This window comes from Dreissena polymorpha, chromosome 5, assembly GCF_020536995.1.
Source record: "Dreissena polymorpha isolate Duluth1 chromosome 5, UMN_Dpol_1.0, whole genome shotgun sequence".
NCBI lineage: Eukaryota > Metazoa > Mollusca > Bivalvia > Myida > Dreissenidae > Dreissena > Dreissena polymorpha.
The window spans coordinates 58184108-58209550 of record NC_068359.1 but is presented as its reverse complement, the minus strand read 5'-3'; the positions used below and the strand labels follow the sequence as shown (position 1 = coordinate 58209550).

Sequence of the window (25443 nt, the reverse complement as noted above, 5' to 3'; positions counted from 1 at the left end):
AAGGAGGGCATATAGTGATTGGACTGTCCGTCTGTCAGTTCGTCAGTCGTCCGTCCATTCATCCGAAAACTTTAACATTGGCCATAACTTTTGCAATATGGAAGATAGCAACTTGATATTTGGCATGCAAGTGTATCTCATGGAGCTGCACATTTTGAGTGGTGAAAGGCCAAGGTCATCCTTCAAGGTCAAAGGTCAGACAAACAAATCCAAGGGAGGTAATAAGCTTTAAAGAGAGATAATTTCTATTTATCATTTGGCAGGTACAGATCATTTTTACAAGGGAAGTAAAAAAAAATTAAAGGATATAGTAAAAAACAAAAATAAATCAAAGTGGCGCAGTAGGGGGCATTGTGTTTCTGTTTTTTAATTTGTTCGGTAACCAGCCTACCTTTTACATTTCTTGGTCTTACTTACTTTGCATTCCTTGCTTACCAGTCAAGAAAGTCATAAGCTGCTGAAACATTACATCTCGGAAATCACTCGTTAACCAGTCTAAAAATGTAACTTTTTGCATCTATTGGTAATAGGTCAAGAAAGTCAAAAGCTGCTCAAGCAGTATATCTAGCAAATCTACAGTTAACCAGTATAACAATCGAACAGAACAGAGACTTGCATTGTCTGTACTATCCTGCTAAACCAAAAAAAAAATATTTTTTTTAATCTGTACATGTTATTAGATACAACATATTTGATTTGGTATTCAGGGACGTGAGACTAACTCCAGCCATGGTGGACGGAGAGGTGTCCATTCTGAAGCAGCTGTCAGGCAGGGACGAGAACAAACATGTCCTGGAGTCAATCCAGTTCTGGGGTAAGGGCAGTGATCAAAGTGAAATCAAGTGTTTAAATAGTGACCTGTTTAGAAAAAATGTCTTATTGATCATATTGAATCTTTATTATGAAGTGTTTTGAAATTGCCTAGACAGAATCATTAAAGGCCATAGTGTTTTGAAATCACCCAGATGCAAAAACATGGAATTATCAATTGTTTATCATTTATTTACATACAGTTTTATTGCAAATTTTCTTTTCTGACTATTTTTAGCTCGGCGTTTTCGGAGCAAACCCGAGGTATTGTCATAGCCAGCTCGAACTAAAACCTTATAACATTTTGTTAAGGTTTTGAACATTGGCTCTTAAATCAAATTGCTTCCACCTACAACTTTGAAACTTCATATTTAGATGCACCTTGATGAGTTCTACACACCACACCCATTTTTGGGTCATTAGGTCAAAGGTCAAGGTCACTGTGACCTTAAAAAAAATAATAATCTGACAAGCTTTCATTTATTCAAAACTGCACCCGTAGCCGAGTGTGGCACCCGTTACGCGGTGCTCTTGTTGTTCTTTTGTTATAATTTGTGTTCTTCAGTTACAAAAATTATGTTCCTTTTTTAACTGTTTCTTTGCAAAATATGTTCTTTTTTTATTGAATTTGTGTTTGTTTCTTGGATATAAAATGTATGTCCCTATTTTCCCTGTTAGGTGATGGATACGTGTTTCAAAATGGTTGTCGGGCACAGCCGTGGCGTCAACTGCACGGTGACATCAGCTACATCGCAGTGAAACCTCATGATACCAGTCTCGTGTTTGTCACTGCCAACACCAGCGGCTACTACTGCAATCAGGTATACCAGGTGGCTTAGTACATAAGAGTCATGTTCTGAAAAAACTGGGCATAATGCATGTGCGTAAAGTGTCGTCCCAGATTAGCCTGTGCAGTCCGCACAGGCTAATCAGGGATGACACTTTCCGCCTAAATTGGATTTTTGCTTAGAAGTGATTTCAAGTGCCATCCTCTGGGCTTGATACATGTGCGTTAGTGCCATCCCCTGGGCTTGATACATGTGCGTAAGTGCCATCCCCTGGGCTTGATACATGTGTGAAGTGCCATCCCCTGGGCTTGATACATGTGCCTAAGTGCCATCCCCTGGGCTTGATGCATGTGTGAAGTGCCATCCCCTGGGCTTAATACATGTGTGAAGTGCCATTCCCTGGGCTTTATACATGTGTGTAAGTGCAATCCCCTGGGCTTGATACATGTGCGTAAGTGCCATCCCCTGGGCTTGATGCATGTGTGAAGTGCCATCCCCTGGGCTTGATGCATGTGTGAAGTGCCATCCCCTGGGCTTGATGCATGTGTGAAGTGCCATCCCCTGGGCTTGATGCATGTGTGAAGTGCCATCCCCTGGGCTTGATACATGTGCCCAAGTGCCATCCCCTGGGCTTGATACATGTGTGTAAGTGCAATCCCCTGGGCTTGATACATGTGCGTAAGTGCCATCCCCTGGGCTTGATACATGTGTGAAGTGCCATCCCCTGGGCTTGATACATATGTGAAGTGCCATCCCCTGGGTTTGATACATGTGTGAAGTGCCATCCCCATGGGCTTGATACATGTGTGAAGTGCCATCCCCTGGGCTTGATACATGTGTGAAGTGCCATCCCAAATTTACATGTGCATTCTGCAATCAGAGATGATACTAACATTATGGAATGTTCTGTTTTAAAAAAGGATATTTTAAACTAAATAGCAGTCTAAGAAGAAAGTGTGTCTTCCCTTATAAGCCTCTGAGGACTGCATGGACTAATCTTGGATTTTACTTAACAAACATTAATAGGCCCTTTCAGAACAAGGTTTAGGTGTCTGCCTTGAGATCAACACATCAAGATTTTGATTCCCACACTGGGAGCATTGTCATGACATTTTTGTAAGACAGACACACGAAATTATTCAACTTATTAAACAGATTTGAGGATGGTTCTATAAGCCAGTCTTTCAATTTAATCAAGCTAAAATAAAAAGGTTAAAATTAGTCTGATTATACCTTAAACATTCATGAGTATGATTCATTTAGATCTTGTTTGTGAGTTACAATTCAGAAGTATTAGTTACATGTTTTACAAAATCAATGCAAATGATTTATGAAACTTTACTTACTAAAGGATTGTTTATTGAAACCTGCTTCTGTCATATAATTAGATGTTTACTACTTTCAGTTTGTTTTGAGATTTCTAACTGGCAGATTTTTACTTGAATGTATTCAATTTTATGACACTTAAATTTAAGTCGTATACTTTAAAATTATGGTAAAATGGTTGTTAACAAGAAGTGTTTAGTTTGCATTCTATGTGTATACATTTGTATATGTGAATATCAAACTGCTGTCTTCATTAAAGGTGACTCATGATAGGGTTAAAACTGAACCAAAAGTTTTGAAATTAAACTGCCAATTTCATTATTAACCCTCTCCCACTTAGATGAAAATTGTTAATGGCTATTTGTAACCAGCATAAAACCAGAGCAGCCTGCAAGTAACTCGCAGTCTGTGCAGGTTTTTGCTGTTTTTTGCTAATCAGTACAATATCTTATGGTTTGAAATAAAGCCTTTAATCCAGAACATATTTATAAAGGTCTTTAATTTAATTAAAGTTTCTGTGATGGACTATAAACAAGTCAAAATGCGTATCTCAGCAGTAAACAGTTTAACAACAAATATAAACAGTTGTCAAACGCTTTTCCAGGGCCCTACCAATGTGGGAGAGCTAGACTACACAAAGCAAGGTGACTCATATCGGGAGCTGGTGACACTGATCAAAGAGAAGAGCCCCAAATTTGCGGAAATGATTGAGAACCAAGAATTCGCCTTAAAGGTAAAATATTGTAGATTCAGTTTATTCGTTGAGATGAAATTTCATGGAGACATACAATCTGGCATTCATGTGTGTCTTTGAATTGGTCGATTTTGTGTATTATGTCTTCAAAAAAAAGTTGGTTGGGCATTTGATTAGTTGATCGGCTGATAGGACCAACACAAATTAGTGTCCAACTGTCCAACAAATAAACTTCTTGATCATAACTTGGAAAAAAACAATAGGAATACTGTAAGCCTTACTTATTTCTTAATTCTCTACTTCCCCTGTCATTCTGGGTATCATAATGGCATGTTTAATTATTGATGTAGACCTTGTAAACCTTTTCCCGGCAGTAGACCTGGTGAAAATCTGTCTTCATTTGGAACGAAAATTTAATGTGTTTGTTTTTGACCCACTGCTATGAAATAAAGGGGTGGTTGTAAATGTTTATAGATTTTTGGAATTGCTAGTGAGGTTAAATTGTCTCTCTGTAACCCAAACACTAACATGTCAGACAAAATACTTGAACAATGTTCAAACTCACATGATTTGTATTTCCTGCATATACATGTCTCTTTTTTAGCTCGGCGTTTTCAGAGAAAACCCGAGGTATTGTCATAGCCAGCTCGTCGTGTCGTCCGACGTTTGCTGTCTGACGTCCGCCTCGTGCTAAACCCTTAACATTTTGTTAAGGTTTTGAACATTGGCTCTAAAATCAAATTGCTTCCACCTGCAACGTTGAAACTTCATATGTAGATGCACCTTGATGAGTTCTACACGCCACACCCATTTTGGGGTCAATAGGTCAAAGGTCACTGTGACCTTTAAAAAAAAATTCTGACAAGCTTTTGTTTATTCAAAACTGCAACCGTAACTGAGCGTGGCACCTGTTATGCGTTGCTCTTGTTTAACATCTGCAACTTCTGAAACTTTGTTATTACAACTTGCTGCATATAACAACCTGCGCTGTAGGTCAAAGAGGGGTATACCTCACTACTGTTAAGGTTATTTCTTATTTATTCATCACATCTATTTCAGTCGAAAGACCAAGATGACCCAATGGCAGTACAGAAGATGGAGAAACACGATCGAGATGATGACGATTACAGGGAGAAGGCGCATGACAAATCGTTCGGACGTGAAACGACCAAAGACTCTGACAAACAGAAGAAAACTCAAAAGAAGAAAAAGCTCGAGCCATCAACGCGTTGGAAGGCTCTCGGAATGGAAGAGTACAAAGAAGGGTGCGGGTTTGTTGTCATATCTGTGGGCATTTTGTCACACTTAGGGGCTTTTTATATCATATCACGGGTTGTTTGTATCATAAGTAGGGACCTTTTTTTTTTATCATATTAAAGAAACATATCAAATTCAGAGCCTTTTGTATTACATCAAGGAGCCTTTTTGTTTTATAAAGGGACCTTTAGGGTAAGTCAGGGTACCAGAAGGGGCCTTTTTATCATATAAACTTCAAGGACCTTACTATTATATCAATGATTTGTAGTGTTTCTTCATTAGGGGCCTTTGCATGTTACGAGGGAGCCAAGTATTAATATCAACAGGCTTTTATTAAATCCAGGTGCGACATTTTCTTAAAGTTTTTTTAAGCTAAAGTTGTTGTTGTTGTTGTGTTTTTGTTTTTTTAATCACCATTGAATTGGTGAATATCATGTTGTTTCATATTTCAGTATTTCCCAAAAACTTGTGCAAGTTCCTGCTGCATCAATTTGTCATTATCTAGCTTGAACGAAATGACAAAAATACAAGCATGATATGTAATGCTTAATAAACAAATATTGAAACAGTGAAAGCTCACTTAGTTAATATTTATCTACTGAATTGTCGTATAAAAAAAAGTAATTTTAAATTAAAAACCTTTCCCACTCAGAACCAAAGTGAAAATTGCTATTTGCAACTATAGTAAAACCAGAACAGCCTACAAGTAACTCTCAGCCTGTTCAGGTTTATTCTGTTTGCTGCTCATCAGTATCTAAGTATTAGAAATCAAGCCTTTTACACTTGAATCAAGATCAATCATTTAAACTAAACCTAGATCAATAATTTGATTTTGTAAAGGATTACACACACATCAAAGTGTGTATCTTGCAGAATCATATAAAAGGACATTATCATATCAAGGGGTATTTTTATATCATCAAGATGCCTTTTTTATATCTATTGATCTTAAGGGAACCCTTTAATAAATGATATTTTAAATGTCAAACAGGGAGCAGGAGAAAAAATTCGCGAAGAAGAAGAAGGTGCCATCGCGTATGCGTAACAAGACTCCGAACGATGCGGAGGACAGTTTCAGCGAGAGCTCCTCAGAGAGTGAGGAGGAGGAGGAGGCCGTAGAGAGACGGAGCGAGACCAACGCTGACCTGCCATCAGAGTACTGGCAGATACAGAAACTCGTCAAGTATCTTAAGGTAGAGAAAAATTCATACGAGCCATGCACTGGGAAAACTGTCTGCACAGGCAAATAAGAGACGACATTTCTGCCTGAACTGGATTTTCACTAAGTAGATTTAAAACTAAAAAACAATAACACTGGAAAAAATTGTCCCTTATAAGCCAGGACCAAAAAAAACCTTCTTCGCAAGGGGCCTCTTTTTCTTCTCCTTAACCAAAAAGGCCCTTTCCCGACAGAAAGTTCTTTAAAATCATGCATTTACCTCTAAATTTCCAATCTACCTCAGTATTTTTCCCCCCCCCCCCCCCCCCCCCCCTTAAAAAAAGGCTGTGTCCTTTTCCCCAAAGTTGGTGTTTTGGCCCTGTAAGCCTTGCAAAATCTTAACTCACATGCATAAAAAACATTTTCCATAAAACAAGGCTTCCTGAGAAAATGAAGGTGGCCATGGCCTAGTGGATATGATGTCTGCAACTAGAAAATATTCTATACACAAGAATGAATGATGATGAGAGTGAGCAAGGGTGGACACACTGGTAGATTCTAATATGTATAAACTGGCAATAATTTTTATAAAAATAAATATGATGTTCCACAGAATACTTTTTTTAGACAGACATTTAATTATGGATGTTTGAAGGCACTTGGTGCGAATGTAATATTTACTTTTCTGCGCACTTATAAGTATCTCAATGTAGAGACGGTTTTAGGCCATGATTTCCCAACATTGGAGTCTTGTGAGTATTCCCAGAAAATCTAAGGAGCGACCCCAAATTTTAGCGGCCTTTTAGAGGTAAACAAATTGGGGAATATTATGTTCCACCCCTTATTAGAGCAGAAAAAGGCATACTTGATTTTGATCGTTGCCTTTAGAAAATGAGCCACATATACAGTCAGTTAATTAATAGCAAAATTGTCATATCTATCTTTAAAGGGAGGTTACTATTATTTGTAATTGTTCTTGTTTTAAAGGAAAATAATACTTCAGATTCAAAAAGGTAATTCATCATATTTTTATGCCCCCGAAGGAGGGCATATAGTGATCGGACTGTCCGTCCGTCTGTCCGTCACACTTTGCGTTTAGGTTTCGAAAAATGCTCATAACTTCTGTGTCGCTTCTGATAGCAATTTCATATTTGGCATGCATGTGTATATGGACAAGGCCTTTCCATACGCACACAAATTTTGACCCTTGTGACCTTGACCTTGAACTTAAGGTCAGCGTTTAGGTTTCAAAATCTGCGTTTAGGTTTCGAAAAAATCTCATAACTTCTATCAAGCGTCTATAGGGGGCATAAGTCATCCTATGGTGACAGCTCTTGTTTTAACTTTTTAACTCCTGATTTTGTTTAAGTGAGGCAATTCTTTACTTTTCTACTGGGAGATGATTTGACGTATTTCTTAATGGAGGAATTTATGTGAAAATATTTTTCTTTCATATTTCTCAAGAGGTGTCATTCATTGTTTTTCTGAAGGGAGGCAACCAGACTGCTACCATCATAGCGCTGTGCTCGATGCGCGACTTCAACCTGGCCCAGGAGACTTGCCAGCTGGCCATCAGGGACGTGGGGGGCCTTGAAGTGCTCATCAACCTGCTTGATACGGAGGAAATTAAGTGCAAGGTTGGTGTGGTCAAGGGGACGTTTTAATGTCATAAATACTGACCTGCTATCCCGCTATCTATTAGCTACACCTTTTCAAAGTGGGTTATCTTATCCAGAAATTATCTAAGCGCCGGGAACCATCCAGCTCCATAATGAAAGTAGATAAGTAGATCTGGTTAAACAAAGTGCAATGTTACCCAAATAAAAAAAAAAAAATGAAAAAAAAAAATCATTACAAAGTCTTCTACTGAATTGTGTTTTCATGTTCTTATGGACAAATGGCTGTCCGGTGAGCTCAGTGGTTGGTCAATTGCTTCTCACCAAGGCAACCTGGGTTCAATCCCTGCTCCCTGAAGCAAGTGAGTTTACAAGCATTTGGTTGTCACAATACCTGACAGGTGGGATTTCAACCAGGTACTCTGGCCTCCCACACCAAACTGAAAAAACAGTTTTCAGTAAATAACCAAATAGCTGGTAATTGCAGCTTTAATTAAAAAAATAAGTGCAAACTTTCAAGTAAAATAAGTTATTAGGTAGGACTGCTGGGACGTTGTCAGGTAATTCTTACTAAAATTTAACCCTGTCAGTGCTGTGAAATCTGAAAACAGTGAACTTTGTGTAGAAACTTTGATCTGTATTTTTACTTAAGCAGAACTGAATAACAAGAGTTATATAAATACTGACCCAGGCACCATAATTGTTGAAGTTTTAATGCTTAATGTCTTGTATTTTATGTTGAATACACCACTTGTCAATAAATTTTTTATTTTCCAGTTAAAAAATGTTATTTAATGTGACGTTTGCGATATTTTTTTACTTGAAAATAAAGCAATATAGCTGAAAATTTTCACTCCAAAAGTTTGGTTACTGTTTGGGTTGTGACTGAATTAGAAAATGAAAAGCACAAATCCCCTCCAAAACTATTAAATTTCATATAGGCTTACACATTGAGACAATACCCAATGTAAATTGTTGTCATCTTCAGATTGGATCCCTGAAGATTCTTAAGGAGATATCCCGTAACACCCAAATCCGCCGCGCCATAGCAGACCTGGGTGGTCTACAGACGATGGTGAAGATCTTGCGTGAGGCTGACAAGGATCTCAAGTGTCTTGCGGCCGAGACCATCGCCAACGTGGCCAAGTTTAGACGGGCACGAAGGACCGTTAGACATCATGGAGGCATCAAAAAACTGGTACGGGATGGTTTGACTGTGAGATGGGTTAACTATTTTTTGATAAGGCTGAAGTTTGTGTATCACATGAGCCTTATTCTGTGAAAACTGGGCTTAATGCATGTGCATAAAGTGTCACCCAAGATTAGCCTGTGTAGTCAGCACAGGCTAATCAATCAGGGACAACTCTCTTCTAAGTGAAGATCCACTTAAGGCAGCATGTGTCGGCACTGATAGGCTGCGATGTGAGGACTAATCTTGGACAACACTAATTCCAACAAATAAGTCAATTTTTTTTAAATAAACTCATTTGGTTTATTGAGTTTATCATACAGCAGTTTGATGCCCTAGCACTTTAAATCACTGCTTATGCTTGATATTTATTGTAGTATTTATTGTGTCATGTTATAAAGCCATCATTGACAGAAAACTGAACTTCTTATATAACTTTGATAATGAAAACTACATGTACCATGTTAAATTTAAGTAATCACTATCTGTTGTGAGTAAGCAAAACAGCTATTACAGACTTTTTATGCCCCCTTTTGAAGAAAAGGGGGCATATAGTGATCGGATTGTCCGTCTGTCTGTCTGTCCGTCTGTCTGTCTTTCCGACTTTGCGTTGAGGTTTCGAAAAATGCTCATAACTTTTATGTCCCTTGAGATATAACCTTCATATTTGGTATGCATGTGTAAATGGACAAGGCCTTTCCATATGCACACAAAATTTGACCCCTGTGACCTTGACATTGAACTTAGGGTCTCCGTTAAGGTTTCAAAATCTGCATTTAGGTTTCGAAAAATGCTCATAACTTCTATGTCCCTTGAGATATAACTTACATATTTGACATGCTTGTGTATATGGACAAGGCCTTTTTAAACGCACACAAATTTTGACCCCTGTGACCTTGACCTTGAACTTAGGGTCCGCATTTAGGTTTCAAAATCTGTGTTTAGGTTTTGAAAAATGCTCATTTCTTCTATATCCCTTGAGATATAACCTTCATATTTGGTATGCATGTGTATATGGACAAGGCCTTTCCATACCCACACACATTTTGACCATTGTGACCTTGACATTGAACTTAGGGTCGGCGTTTAGGTTTCAAAATCTGCGTTTAGGTTTCGAAAAAAGCTCATAACTTCTTTCAAGCATTTATAGGGGCATAAGTCATCCTATGGTGACAGCTCTTGTTTATGTTTATTTGTAGTTCAAATATGAGGAAGCACAATATTATTAAATGTTTACAAAAAATGTAACTGCAAACCACAACTATTGCATTTCATGCTAGCCCTAATTCCCTATAACCATTTCATCCACTCTTCTTGTCCAGGTGGGTCTACTGGACTGCGCCACAGGTCAGCAGACCTCAGAGATGGAGAAGGACGTGCAGGTAGCGCGGTGCGGTGCGCAGGCTCTGTGGAGCTGCAGCAAGAGCAAGAAGAACAAGGAGGCCATGCGTAAGGCAGGCGCCATACCCCTGCTGGCAAAACTCCTCAAGTCCACACATGAGGACATGCTCATACCTGTTGTTGGGACCCTGCAGGAGTGTGCTTCAGAGGTAAGCCCATGGCTGCAGAGCTTTTTTGGGGGGGAGGGGGGGCTGATTTCTTAATAGTTATTTGGTTATAGTTTAAATGGCAAAAAGATTGTTTATCCCTAATCTGTGCTTTTTATGCCACCAGATCAAATGATCGGGGATATATTGTTTTTGGCATGTTTGTCTGTCTTTCTGTCCCAAAACTTTAACCTTGCTCATAAAATGAAAACTCTTGGGTCTACGTTCTTTAAATTTCACATCTCATTGAAATCTTCAATCAAACATGGTTTAAGGTCATTAGGTCAAAGGTCAAGGTCACTGTGACCTTTACATTTAAAATATAACCTTGTTTTTAAAATAGCTGCCGTGCAGCTTCAAAGCTCAGTAGTGGGCATTGTGTTTCACAAATGCAGCTCTTGTTTTAAGTTAAGATTTTCCTATGGAGCTTAATAAATATCAGCCCAGGGTTAAAGCAAACTAAATGTTCTGAACACTACAGGAGTGTGCACTTGAGGTTAGCCCACAGCCTCCATGGCCATTATTGGGTCATATTCCTAATTGCAACAAGTTATTTTCCACAAATCAAGTCCAAAAATTACCAATTCATTCTTTGATTTTCGATGTTAAGTTATAGAGATTATTCATTACAATAGAAAATACGAGTTTTGAAATTGTAATATAGATCTTACGGTTATATGTTTTTGTTTGGAATTTACTGGTTAACAAAATTATTTCACCAATACAAAATTTTCTTAAAAACTTTTTCCCCAAGTAAGAGTAAACTGATGCTATATATCAAAGGTACAGGTTATATTTCTGAAATTATTTTAAAAAGCCGTGGCCTGTTTTCATCGTAATCCTTAGGGAAAGCTTGAACATTATTGCTTAAAATAATAAAATATATATTTTTGCTCTCCCCTTTCCTTGTATATTTGTGGGACAAAAGAACTTGACAATAATAAATGGACTGAAAAGAGCTGGGGCAGAAGCGCCAACTGGCATTTATTAATCGTCTACTGAGAAAGCAGTTATTGAAAAGAAAACATTACAAATGAGCAAAATAGTCCCAAAAAGTTGGAGGAACAACAATGTCCACAAATAATTAACAAGTTGGACGAATAACAACGTCCTGAGAATATGGATAATTATATATCAACTTGACATGCCATATTATTCAAGCAGGAAGTATAGTATGACATCCAATATCAACATATATATTATGTAAGAAATAAATATTATATAATATACACTGAAAAGTAAGGAACCAAGTAAAAAAGAAAATCACAATGAAGTTTACTTACACAAACACAAAATAACAACAAAAGTGAAGGTGAGGGTTAAAATTTGGTTAAAATTGCATTTCAAAAACAATTATCTGGGCAGTGCTGCATCCCTTTGAAGAATGATGAAGCTGTGATGCTGTTGATAAATTTGTTAACATAGGTTGCACACCAGCTACAGTGTAAACAGCATGGAAGTACGCGACCATTATAAATCAATTGATAACTCTTGTGTCTAATAGATTATAATTTTCTTAAGTGTACAATTGTATCATTGTGTTAGTAGAAAAGATTGGATTTCAAACAGGAGATTGAATCTCAAAATGTAAACATGAGAACAACTGAAAATAATGTTTCACTGAAGAGCTTAATTAATATCAGCACAGGGTTAAAGTTAACTAAATGTTTGTGTCAGCCTGACACTTAGAGGTTACATAGCTGAAAACATGGAAAAAAGTACGGAAAATTTAAACTATGTATTTTTATTTAGTTTTATTTTTTTAAGATAAGATTTCAAATATCTCTATTTTCCACATTTTTCTGATACAATATTTTGCATAAGGATGGAATTTTTATTTTTTAATTAAGTTGATATGTATCCATTTTTTTTCAGCCAAGTTATTGTCTCGCCATTCGCACAGAGGGAATGATTGAAGACCTGGTGAAGAATCTCAAATCTGCAGATCCTGAACTGCAGATGCACTGCGCTGCAGCTATATTTAAGGTAAACTGAATTGCAGTTTTACATGTTGGATGATCACATTGTCTGATCATTTAGCAACATATTGTCTGATTGCCTAGCAACATATTATCTGATCACCTAGCAACATATTGTTTGATCTTGCAGTACATTGTCAAATCACCTTGCAATACATTGTACGACATGCTAGCAATACATTTTTATCACCTAGCAACAAAGTGTCTGATATTCTGGCAGCATACATGTATTGTCTCAGATCACCTAGTAACACATTGTCTCATCATCTAGTAACATATTGTTAGATCTCCTATTAACAAATTGTTACCTAGCAACACATTGTCTATTTACATAGCAACACATTTTCTGATCAACTAGCAACACATTTTTTGATTACCAACATAATGCCTCTACCGAACATTATATTTTCTGATCACTTAACCCTTAAGCAGCATTTTCTTTTTCCTGTACATTTTTTCGTAAGAAGACAGCGACACTAAGGACGGTGAAATGTCAACATTAATTAAAAAAAAAATTAGTGTTGACTTGAAAGTCAAAATGTTCTTTTAATACTTGAGGCTAAGAAAATGTTCCGAGCCCACTGTAAATCAAAGTGGGTAAAGCAATCTGAGAGGTTCAATCTGTTCAACAGGGCTTAATGCATTTGCATGAAGTGTCGTCCAAGACTAGCCAGTGCATTCCGCACAGGTTAATCAGAAACGACACACTCGGCTTTTATGATAGTTTTCACTGAGAGAAAGTCTGTTCTTAGCAAAAATCCTGTTTAGGCAGAAAGAAATGCCTTAGATAAGCCTGTGCAGACAGCTAAGCCTAATCTGGGAAATTATGCGTGTGCATTAACCCTTTCAGTGCGGGAACCGAGTTTTGAAGGCCTTTGCAAACAGTTTGGATTCAGATGAGACACCACATAATGTGGTGTCTCATCTGGATCCAAACTGTTTGCTATTCTGATAGTATTCTTTGAAAAAAAATCGAAGAAAATGCTAATTTTAGAAATTCAGCAGACAACATTTTAGCAGACGACAAATTTCCCAGCATGCAAAGGGTTAAGCAAAATTCTCCAGAGTAAGACTCAATTAAAAAAAAACAACTCAATTATTGAACTGCTAAGATTGCTACAAACATGTGTCTTGTTCTGATAAAACTGGGCATAATGCATGTGCGTAAAGTGTCGTCCCAGATTAGCCTGTGCCGTCCGCACAGGCTAATCAGGGACAACACTTTCCGCCTAAATTGGATTTTTGCTAAGAAGAGACTTCATTTAAACAAAAAATGTCATAAAAGCCGAAAATTTTGTCCCTTATTATACTGTGCTAATCTGGGACGACACGTTACGCACATGCATTATGCCCAGTTTTCTCAGAACGTCACTCATATAACTGCGCTGTATACTCCAGTGTGCCGAGGAGAAGGAAACTCGAGACCTGGTGCGTCAGTTTGGTGGGCTGGACCCGCTGGTGTTGCTGCTGCAGAAGAATGACAACAAGGAGCTGCTGGCAGCCGCCACTGGCGCCATCTGGAAGTGCGCCATCACCACGGAGAACGTGCAGCGGTTCCAGGAGCTCAAGACCATTGACCTCCTTGTGGTGCTGTTGAACGACCAGCCAGAAGAGGTGAGAACTGGATTGACTTAGCGCGGAATGAACTAATGCCAGATTTGTCCAGACATTGGAAGATAATTTGTAATAACGATAATGATTATGAAAAAAGCATTACAAATAATACAACAGAAAAAAACTAATTATAGTAATAATTATTATTATTTTTGTTGTTGCTGGGTTTTTTTGTTTGTTTTTTTCTTTTATTATCAATATTATTACTAGTATATTGTTATTATTATGATTTACAAAAATTCAATGATTTGTCTCCAGGTGTTAGTCAATGTTGTGGGTGCGCTTGGAGAATTAGCAAAAGAGATGCCAAACCGAAACCAGATCCGTAAGGCTGGTGGAATCTCTCCACTGGTGAATTTACTAACTGGAACCAACCAGGCCCTGCTGGTGAATGTGACCAAAGCAGTAGGGCAGTGTGCAGAGGAGCAGGAGAACATGGTGTAAGTTAGCCTTTCAAGGGTTAGGCAGCTGGAGAATATGGTGAAAGTTAGCCTTTCAAGGGTTAGGCAGCTGGAGAATATGGTGTAAGTTAGCCTTTCAAGGGTTAGGCAGCTGGAGAATATGGTGTAAGTTAGCCTTTCAAGAGACAGACAGACAGCTAAGTTGGTGAAGCCCTCAGGACTAAAAATTGATGATTGTTCCAAACCAGATGTGATTAAAAATAACTCAGTCTCAATTTAAAGACAGCAAAGATTTATCAATTTCAATTAAAAGCAACTGTTTATACATTTCAGTTTTGTAAACAAATCTTTTGATTTTGCAACAGCAAACATGATCACATATTCAATCCACACAATGGGACCATACTCAAGATATCTTAAGACATCAAGTAATCGTTCTACTTAGAAAACAAATTTCAATACTCGATAACAAAATAGATTTTAATTTTCAATGGGTTTGAAATTGTATGGTATATTTCTTATTTCAGCATAATTGATCGTCTTGATGGTGTGCGGTTGCTATGGTCCCTCCTGAAAAATCAGAACCCAGACGTGCAGGCCAGCGCTGCTTGGGCTATATGTCCATGCATAGAGAACGCAAAAGTATGAACATTCAGGGATAAGATTCTTCATCAGTGACTTTATTGTTTTTTATTGTCCCCTACCAGTGACACCGGAGGGGACTTGTGGTTTGCGCTCTGTCTGTCAGTCAGTCTGTCAGCCAGTCAGTCAGTCAGTTTGTCTGTCACTCTTTTCTGGATCCAGCGATAACTTTGAAAGTTCTTCATAATTTTTCATGAAACTTGAAACATGGATAGATGGCAATATGGAGATTATGCACGTCATTTCATTTTGTTCCTACGTCAAGAATTCTGATTGCTATGGCAACACATATATAAAAAAAATACTGACAATGTTGAAGTTTCACCGGTAGGGGACTATATTGCTTGGCAATCTCTTGTTCAGTTTAAAACGACTCTATTTTGTTAAAGACCTGTATATGTACTGAACTTTTTTCTTAAAAAACATGATGCTGTCAAATTGTCAAACTTCAAGAAGGTCCTTTAAGCACAGGCAGATTAATTTGACATTATTATCAAGTTATGTCCCTTGCTTTATGATAAATATATATCATTTTCACATATATTTCAATATGTTCTTTGGGTTCTATTCAATTCCAATGTTAAAAATTCTAGTGGTTTTTTTTCATTTAGGATCCAAAGAATTAAAATCCATTTATGTAAATATGAAAGATTAAAAAGAGACCAATAAAATCAATAGTTGTGTACTTAAAAAAATTCTATCAAAATTGTTTTAAAATAAAAATAAGCCTAGCTCAGGGAAAACAAAACTTGATGCATTTGCATCAAGTTTTGTTTTCCCTGAGCTAGGCTTATTTTTATTTTAAAACAATTTTGATGCATTTGATGCATTTGCATTTAGTGAATTCATGCTTTTATGGTATTTTTCGTTTAAAGGAAGATTCTTAGCGTGTACAAACTGCAGAGGGTAATCTGGGAAGACACTTTACTTTCAAGCATTCAACCCCCATATATTCCAAGATCGTGACTCAAACGCTTGCTTGTTTTCCAGGATGCAGGAGAGATGGTACGATCATTTGTGGGCGGTCTAGAACTGATAGTCAGTCTCCTGAAATCTGAACACAAAGAGGTCCTTGCAAGTGTGTGTGCTGCCATCGCTAATATCGCCAAAGACGAAGAAAACCTCGCCGTCATAACAGACCATGGGGTGGTTCCCATGCTAGCACGATTAACAAACACAGTAAGTTTAATGTATTTTGTTGCGTTGCCCTTCAAGCCTTTTGTTTGTAGTCTTTATCATAGATGGCTTTTATTTTTATACTTTCTCTGTTGGTCTCTATACAGTTTTATATTTCTATATGTTTTGTTAAATTTGTAAACGTATTGTGTAGTGTGTTTAGATTCATGGTTGTAATTGAAGCTGTTGTATTTGGAATGGAAAGGTTTCATATATTTTATAGTTTGATGGTGAACTTTTAATATTCATTTTTGTTATGACACAATTTTGACAAAGACATGTAACCAAGAAAAACTTTATCAAGTTTCATCTTTTTTTTTATTAACCCTTTGCATGCTGGGTAATTTGTCTTCTGCTAAAATGTCGTCTGCTGAATTTCTAAAATAAGCATTTTCTTCATTTTTTTTCAAAGAATACTATCAGAATAGCAAACAGTTTGGATCCAGATGAGACGCCACGTTCTGTGGCGTCTCATCTGGATCCAAACTGTTTGCAAAGGCCTTTAAAATTCGGCTCCAGCGCTTTAAGGGTTAAATGAAAAACATGGGTACTAAAACTTCCTGTTTCTAAGGTATGTTTAGCATGAAAGTGCTAGTAGTTTTTTGCATACATGAGAAAAGAAAAGAAAGCTTATTGTTAACAATTGAGTTGGAAAACGTACGGAAAAAATAAGAAGAAAAAAGCACTTTCATTTCAAGAAAGTCTCTTCTTAGCAAAAATAAAGTTAAGGTGGAAAGTGTCGTCCCTGATTAGCCTGTGGGGACTGCGCAGGCTAATCTGGGATGACACTTAACGGACATGCATTAAACCCCTTTTTCACAGAGTGCAGCTCATTTAGTTGCTTTATCAGCACTTATTAAGCCCATTACCATAGTTGAAAATAATATCATAACCAATTACCACTTGCATACATGCTAATATCCACCACTGATCAATAATCAATAAAAAAAAGTTTGTATTATCAATAAGCCTCAGATGATAGCTGACACCCTAACAATAGAGTATTCGGATAATTGAGCTCTGTCCTATGGTTCTGGCTTGTAATATGGCCCTTTGTATTGATCATAAAGCCGGGGTATGAAAGTATGAATTGTAGGCAATTAAAATACTTTTAAATCATGTCTTTGGTTTCAAAATCTACCAAATAATAAGGTGATTAGAAAGAATTAAAATGAGCCCACATGAAAGTTTAGACAAGAAGTTGTATTTAAGTTAGGTTAATTTTGTGTTGTTTTGTTTGAATTTTCTCTTCATCAGTTACACCAATTGTTTCCTTCCACATTCCTCTCATGCTGAAAGCCTTTATAATCATCATTATATTCATTTATGTTACAAGATTTATCATTTTATTTTCAAACAAATGCATTTGCAAACAACCATCAATATAGCCGCTTATCAAGTTATCCTGATCTTATCATATTTTTTCTTTATCAATAATGAATTAATCCTATGTTATATGAACTGTTTTTATCTTCCTGATGTTTTTATGCTCCCGGTATGGTGGCATATAGCAGTTGAACTGTCCGTCAGTCCATCTGTCTTTCAGTCTGTGCGTCAGTCCGAAAACTTTAACATTGCCCATAACTTTTGCAATATTGAAGATATTGAAGATAGCAACTTGATATTTGGCATGCATGTGTATCTCATGGAACTCACATTTCGAGTGGTGAAAGGTCAAGGTCATCCTTCAAGGTCAAAGGTCAAATTTATGGCTTCAAAGCGGCGTAGAAGGGGGCATTGTGTTTCTGACAAACACATCTCTTGTTTTAGATAAATAGTGGTTTAGATTGTGATCTTGTATTGTTGTACAAGACTTTCGTCTATGAAATTATTCGTTTTCAATACAAATTGAAACTGACAGGGAAAGAATTAATTCAATACTCAATGGTTGTGGTTGTCGATGTGATGACTGGAGTCTGTTGAAACATACGAAATTTGTGAAACAAGGAAGAAAACTTTGCAAAGAGATCAAGTACAATTTTACTGTCACTGTCATGTAACCCAGTATTTTCAACTGTCATAAGCATCTGTCCTCTAACTGTGGTTTGGGTTAACTTGTTGAAATTTTTACTTCATTGTTTGCATTTGCTTAGGCCATAACAAATTATTCTGTTTTTAGGGCAATTGCATGAAAAAAGTTAGGTTTATAAAACTAGGATCTGTGGGGGGGGGGGGGTTCGTTAGAATTTATTGATGAAAAGTTTAAGTTACAAGCATTCAATGAGATGGCAAATGGTCTTTGTTTATAAACAACTGATTGACAATTTAACAAAATATTAATGCTTTGTCGTGAACAGTTATCAAATGACACCATAATACTTTCCCAGAATAAACTGGATCAGATTTGCTTAAAGGACAAAAGCAGGATTGATTGTCAGTTATGTTTCTGAAAATAAATTATTAAACCAAGCATTGTATATAGTTGAATGTTGACATGTTTAAATTGGTTTCCTTTAACAGTGTTAAAGACTGACAGTCCCGTTTGCTAGTTCCTTATTTGGTATCTGTGGTCCAACTGCTGGAATTTTCATTGTCAGGACTAGTGGGACCAGTTATTGTAGACAGAAGTATCTGTAATATTGCATGTAACTGTTTGTTTGCCCCTTGTACACCGTTTCAGATAAGACGTCCCATTTTTTGTGATGGATCTTAAGATGTTTAAATAATGGGAAGACTAAACATTTAAATTTACAAAACGCTTCAATGATTAAATTAATTTTTCTTCCGAAGAATAGTCTTATTTATAATCAGTCAGCACAAAAAATGCTAAGCCCATGCTGAATGCACATTATAATTCATATTCTCGCACTGAAGGCATCAGTTATACACATTTCGTTGCGTTGATATTACCAATGGTGAGGTAAACTTGGATGTATACCCTGCACCATGTGCTGGAACTATGTTCTAGAATGTTAATCACTCTCTGCAATGGTAAACTACCATGCTGCCAATTCAATCTATTCTGTGTGTACTTCAAATGCAGACCTTCAAACAAAGACTGGTGCATTCCATTCCCTGATTGCTGATCATAAACATTTAGCTAATATACTGAGAACTGTATTATTATTATAATAGAAACCTTTTCTTTTTCTCATTTGATAACCAACCTTTTGTATTAACAATGAAAATATAGAGTACTAATATTTATTTTAATAATATAAATAACATGAATAGTAATACATGTAATCGTAATCGTAACAACAATAATAATAACCATATCATTTTCATTATCGTCCCATCATCAGCAGTAGGACATTACTTTCCTCGTATGAACTCAAACATTAGAAATGTTTTGCATGAAAATTTAAGTATATAAACATACTAATTTAATTTGCCCTACTTACATACACTGTAGTTGCTTTTTCTGTTGTATTGAAATCATTCTGTTGGCCATAGTTCATTCAATCATTTTAACCCTTTGCATGCTGGGAATTTGTCGTCTGCTAAAATGTTGTCTGCTGAATTTCTAAAATTAGCATTTTCTTCATTTTTTTTCAAAGAATACTATCAGGATAGCAAAGCACTGAAAGATAAATGCCCTAGATCTGACTACTCATACATTTTTGCTCAATGTTTGCCTTGTAATCCCCCGCCATAGGCGGAGGGATATTGTTTAGGCGTTGTCCGTCCTGCACTTTTGTGTCCGCAGCCATATCTTGGAAGTGCTTTGGCAGATTTCATTGAAACTTGGTATGAGTATATATATGGATAAGAGGATGATGCACACCAAATGGCATTGTACACCATCGAATAATAACAGAGTTATGGCCCTTTGTATTTTGAAAAAAATGTTTTTTTGTGTGTCCGGAGCCATATCTTGTGTCCAGAAGTATAATGGCGGGGGATATCAATTCAATTAATTTGCTTGTTTTCATTGCTTTTTTATCTACCCGTTCTGCCATATAGAGCTGCAGGTAATCATGCCTAGCTAGCTTCTTGGAGTCATCATTTCTTCTGATTTACACCAAAGTAGATTGCTGCCTGACACTATATGGGACAAGCATGTGATTATTACAAGTTATTTGTTTACTGATTAAGACAAAATGATGTAGGTATAAAATTAATTATTTGTTTTCAGTTACAATTAGAATGATTCCAAATGTGAAATTGTTCTTACAAAATTTCAGCGTTTTAAAAGCCAAATTGACATGTGTGCATTTGTGCAAAGACGACTTAAACCCATTTTGCTTGCATGAATGAAAACAACTTGCATTATCTTTGATTTTACGCTAAACTTCTAAATAGATTTAGAGATTTAGGTGTTAAATACCTTCCAAAATCCATCAACAACATACCAAGCGAAAATTTCTATTGCATGGGGATCCCAGCCCCAACCCTTTTTTACATCGGCATCAATTTTGGTGTAAAATTCATTAACATAAATATCAGATATATATGGTAGCTACCAGTCAGTCTCAAAATGTGAGTATTTGAATCCAGGAAATACAATGTGAACAATTGACATGTTCTGTTTAGTGTTTAACTACTGTTTTTGAGAAAAAAATCTTAGCATATAGATCTTCAACAGTTTATATCTCAAACCCTACCTCCAGTGTTTGCATTTACGCTTTACATTGTATCAAATAACTCATAGATTCTTCCAGGGATGCACAAAATGATGACCTATTACTTCCCTATAAAACAGAAATTTAAATAGTTTCAAATACCAAGTCTTTTTGTTTAGGAAATAGAAGTGAAGGCGTGTCAGTGATAAGTATTTTTTATATTTAACCCTTTCAGAGCTGGAACCAAATTTTAAAGCCCTTTGCAAACAGTTTGGATCCAGATGAGACGCCACAGAACGTGGCGTCTCATCAGGATCCAAACTGTTTGCTATTCTGATAGTATTCTTTGAACAAAAATAGAAGAAAATGCTAATTTTATAAATTTAGCAGACGACTTTTTAGCAGATGACAAATTTCCCAGCATGCAAAGGGTTAAAGTTGAGATTGTCATTTGTAGTTGAGCTTGTCTTTTTATGCCCCCGAAGGTGGGCATATACTATAGTGATCGCACTGTCCGTCTGTCCGTCACACTTTTGCGTTTAGGTTTCGAAAAATGCTCATAACTTCTATTTTGCTTCAGATGTAACCTTCATATTTGGTCTGCATGTGTATTTGGACAAGGTCTTTCCATACGCACACAAATTTTGACCCCTTTGACCTTGACCTTGAACTTAGGGTCCGCGTTTAGGTTTCGAAATCTGCGTTTACGTTTCGCAAAAGCATATTTCGGGGGCATATGTCTTCCAATGGAGACAGCTCTTGTTTTCTTTAAGTTTAATACAAAAAATGTATATAATCTTCTAAGTGTTATAGCTTCTTTAAGAACTGAAAATTTTTGTAAGATCTTAAATGATACACCTGTGTTTTAGCTTTGAGATATCATGTGATCACAATATATAGGAAGCACATGATTCTTTTTTTGTCCATTCATTTATGTTATTTTATACATTAATCCTGTCACACCTGAAGGGACACAATGTCCTGTAAGAACCACGAGTGTGTTTAAGTTTTATTGGTATTTAACCTTGGCTACATAAGACACTATCTTACCTGTAAATCAAAACTGCTGATGCGGCAATTTTAAATATAGTTTTGGGTATTAGTTTATGGTAATTTGTTTTGCTCTAAAGTTTTTGTGCAATATCATATGATTTCAGTTTAAGCTTGACAGAATGATCACATGTGTTTTGTTCTAGAAAATGCCCTTTCTCTTGAATTTGAAGTCTTGAAACCATCATATGATCTTTGAAAGAAAACTTTTTGTGTTTTTATTTCAGTCGTACAGTGTCACATTTTATCTGTAAAGTGGTGCATTCTTGGTTACTTGTTTAACTCTTTCCCACTCAGAAGCAAAGTGAAAATGGCTATGTGCAAACCGCATAAAACGAGAACAGCCAGCGAGTAACTCGCAGTCTGTTCAGGTTTTATGCTGTTTGCTGCTTATCAGTATCTGAGGGTTGGAAATGAAGTCTTTAAAACTTGAATCTAGTAAGAAACTTATTTAATTAAATTTAACTTTCGAAGGGACCACAACTGCATCAAAATGTGTGTCCAAGTGGTGAAGGGTTAAATCAAAAGTAAAGTAAAAGTAATAGCTAAATTGGATACATGAAAAAATGTTAATATGTGTGTGAAATATGCATCGGTTGTAACAATTTAATGTTATATTTGTTATAAAACGCAGTGTCATGGGAAAATGGGTCTTATGCCATATTCAGCCAGCATTTGTGCAGTCTGGTAAGGAGCTACCCTAGCTGTCTGTTAATCCATTTATGCCTAGTGGACTCTCCCATTCTTCTAAATTGGATTAATTTATTTCCAAAATTAGGGATGTCTAGTATATTTATTTATATATTAAGAATATTTCTTACAGAAATTCCTTTAAGCAAACAGCGTAGACCCTGATGAGACGCCGCATCTTGTGGCATCTCATCTGGGTCTACGCTGTTTGCAAAGCCTTTTTCTAGACGCTAGGCATAAATGGGTTAAAATTTTGCATGGTAGGTGGTCTCATTAGTGGAAAAAGAAGCTCCAGACCAGACTGTGGGAATGCGCAGGCTGGTATTTAGTTTAACTGGCTTCATACGGCATAAGACCCATTTTCCCACAACGCTGCTCATATGTACTATGTAGGAGTAGTTTTTTGTGTTGTGCCACCTGTTGGTATTGTATATTGTGTTTTGTATGTGTTATAGTATGGGAAAACAACAAACAAGGTAATACAGCGAAATCTCAATAGTGTGCTCACCATAATAATAATGAATATTTCTTTTTGTTTGTCAGTGACTTTTATTTTACTATAGTGATTAAAAAAAACTTACACAAACACAAAAGAAAAAAACTACAACAACAACAACAAACAAACGAACACACTGAAAAGTATGATGTGAGCACGTACTACCATCAAGGTTGCAACTTAACAATTGAATCACATCCCATTTCTATTCTATTTAACAATCAAATTTCATCCTACGTCATTTGTATCAACAATCAAATTGCATCCCATGTCTTTTTAATAATAAAGAATCCCTTGAAACTTTTCTTTCGCCAGATGATGATCTATATAGCCATTACAATATTGAATATTGACTTTGTTTGTTGGCGTTTTATAACACAATTATAATTATAATCATTTTGTTGCATGATTTATTAATTATTTGACTGACATACCAACTGCAATAGATATTTTATTTTATCAGCTGATGTTTATTGACATTAATTATTTTCTGTCATCCCTAAACATGCATAAAGCATTGAAAATTTTGGTACACTTTTGAAACTGCTGGCATTTCAGTTTGTTAGAAACTGGAAATGTGCATAATAATGGGGTTTTGCTGTAGTATATCTTACAAAAGAAATTAACTGATAATGAGTGAAGACTTGTTTGTATTATAACAACCATTTAATCTCACATTATGTAGCACCATAATAGTTATATAATTACCTTACATTTGTCTTAGACTATTCTTTATTGTTGTTTAACAAAATTTTTAACCAGGTTTTCCGAAGGAAAAAACTGGTTATTAGATTGGCGAATGCGGGCGGGCTGGCTGGCTGGCTGGCGGGCTGGCTGGCTGGCGGGCTGGCGGAATAAGCTTGTCCGGGCCATAACTATGTCGTTCATTGTCAGATTTTAAAATCATTTGGCACATTTGTTCACCATCATTGGACGGTGTGTCGCGCGAAATAATTACGTCGATATCTTCAAGGTCAAGGTCACAATTTGAGTTCAAAGGTCAAAAATGGCCATAAATGAGCTTGTCCGAGCCATAACTATGTCGTTCATCGTCAGATTTTAAAATCATTTGGCACATTTGTTCACCATCATTGGACGGTGTGTCGCGCGAAATAATTACGTCGATATCTCCAAGGTCAAGGTCACACTTTGAGTTCAAAGGTCAAAAATGGCCATAAATGAGCTTGTCCTGGCCATAACTATGTCATTCATTGTGAGATTTTAAAATCATTTGGCACATTTGTTCACCATCATGGGACGGTGTGTCCCACGAAAGAATCACGTCAATATCTCCAATGTCAAGGTCACCACGACTAAAAATAGATTTAAAAAAAAAAAAACTTACAAAGGGGGTTAATTTTTTTTGGTCATTTCAAAAGTTCAGTTTGAGTTTTCTCCCTTTATCAGATTTTTTTTTCACAATGAAAACCTGGTTTTGTGACAATTTTGTCCCTTGTTGAACATTAACTTAAAGAGAGTTTTTGTGCCATGTTAACTAATGGACTCATAAGGATTTGAATGTTTTGATTTAACACTTTTGGAATTACAAAAACTTGCACTAGAGTCCAAAATGTGTTTGGTGTTTTTATTTTATTATTTTTTCTTTACTGAATGATGCTAAAAAATACATTTATTCAAATTTAACATTGATGAAGTTGTTTATCGGCATATTACAGTGTAGTAATAGTTTTCTGTGGTTTGATTTTTAATGGCAGAAATTATAATTACGTATGAAGTGTAGCGTTAAAGTTAAATTGATGTTTAATGGCAAAGTGAATTGCAAATGTTTTGTGTACAAGGATTCATGCATTGATACTAATCAGATAAACAAGATTAAAATCAGCTCATTTTCCAACATTAAGTAATGTGAATCAAATGCACATGAAACTGACTGTTTTCTGCTCCCTATTTCAAAATTGCATACATGTCCCATATCTAATACACTCCTTTGTGACTATTGTGTTTATTATACCACCACAAACGAAGTTTAGGGGGGTATACAGGAGTGAACTTGTCTGTCGATCGTCGGTCGGTCTGTCGGTCTGTCTGTCGGTCTGTATTTAGTGGCTGCTCTCTAATTCAAGTAGTTTTCATCCGACCTTCATCAATCTTGGTCAGAAGTTGTATCTAGATGATGTCTAGGCCAAGTTCGAAAATGGACCTTGCCGGTTCAAAAACTAGATCACAGGGTCACTTAGTGGGTTTTAAACATTCAGCATGTTGTCTGCTCTCTAATTCAAGTAGTTTTCGGATCTTCACCAAACTTGGTCAGAAGTTGTATCTAGATGATAAGTAGGCCAAGTTAGAACATGGGCCTTGCTGGGTCAAAAAATAGGTAACGGGGTTACTTAGTGCGTTTTAAACATTCAGCATGTTGTCCGCTCTCTGATTCAAGTAGTTTTCATCCGATCTTCACCAAACTTGGTCAGAAGTTGTATCTAGATGATCTTAAGGCCTAGTTCGAACATGGGCCTTGCCGGGTCAAAAACTAGGTCACGGGGTCA

The 25443-nt window shown here is 36.5% G+C and overlaps 1 protein-coding gene across 2 annotated transcripts in view; it reads left to right on the top strand.

Moving 5' to 3' along the window:
* LOC127831832 (outer dynein arm-docking complex subunit 2-like) overlaps positions 1-25443 on the top strand; it is a 35023-nt gene that overhangs the window by 5560 nt on the left and 4020 nt on the right. For both annotated transcript variants that reach the window (XM_052356904.1, XM_052356905.1), the window contains exons 6-18: positions 708-814; positions 1489-1631; positions 3529-3657; positions 4678-4883; positions 5867-6068; positions 7525-7671; positions 8639-8848; positions 10162-10389; positions 12262-12372; positions 13764-13979; positions 14238-14419; positions 14908-15022; positions 16013-16201. In XM_052356904.1, the coding sequence (XP_052212864.1) occupies positions 708-814; positions 1489-1631; positions 3529-3657; positions 4678-4883; positions 5867-6068; positions 7525-7671; positions 8639-8848; positions 10162-10389; positions 12262-12372; positions 13764-13979; positions 14238-14419; positions 14908-15022; positions 16013-16201 (2185 nt within the window). The remainder of the gene's footprint in view (positions 1-707; positions 815-1488; positions 1632-3528; positions 3658-4677; positions 4884-5866; positions 6069-7524; positions 7672-8638; positions 8849-10161; positions 10390-12261; positions 12373-13763; positions 13980-14237; positions 14420-14907; positions 15023-16012; positions 16202-25443) is intronic.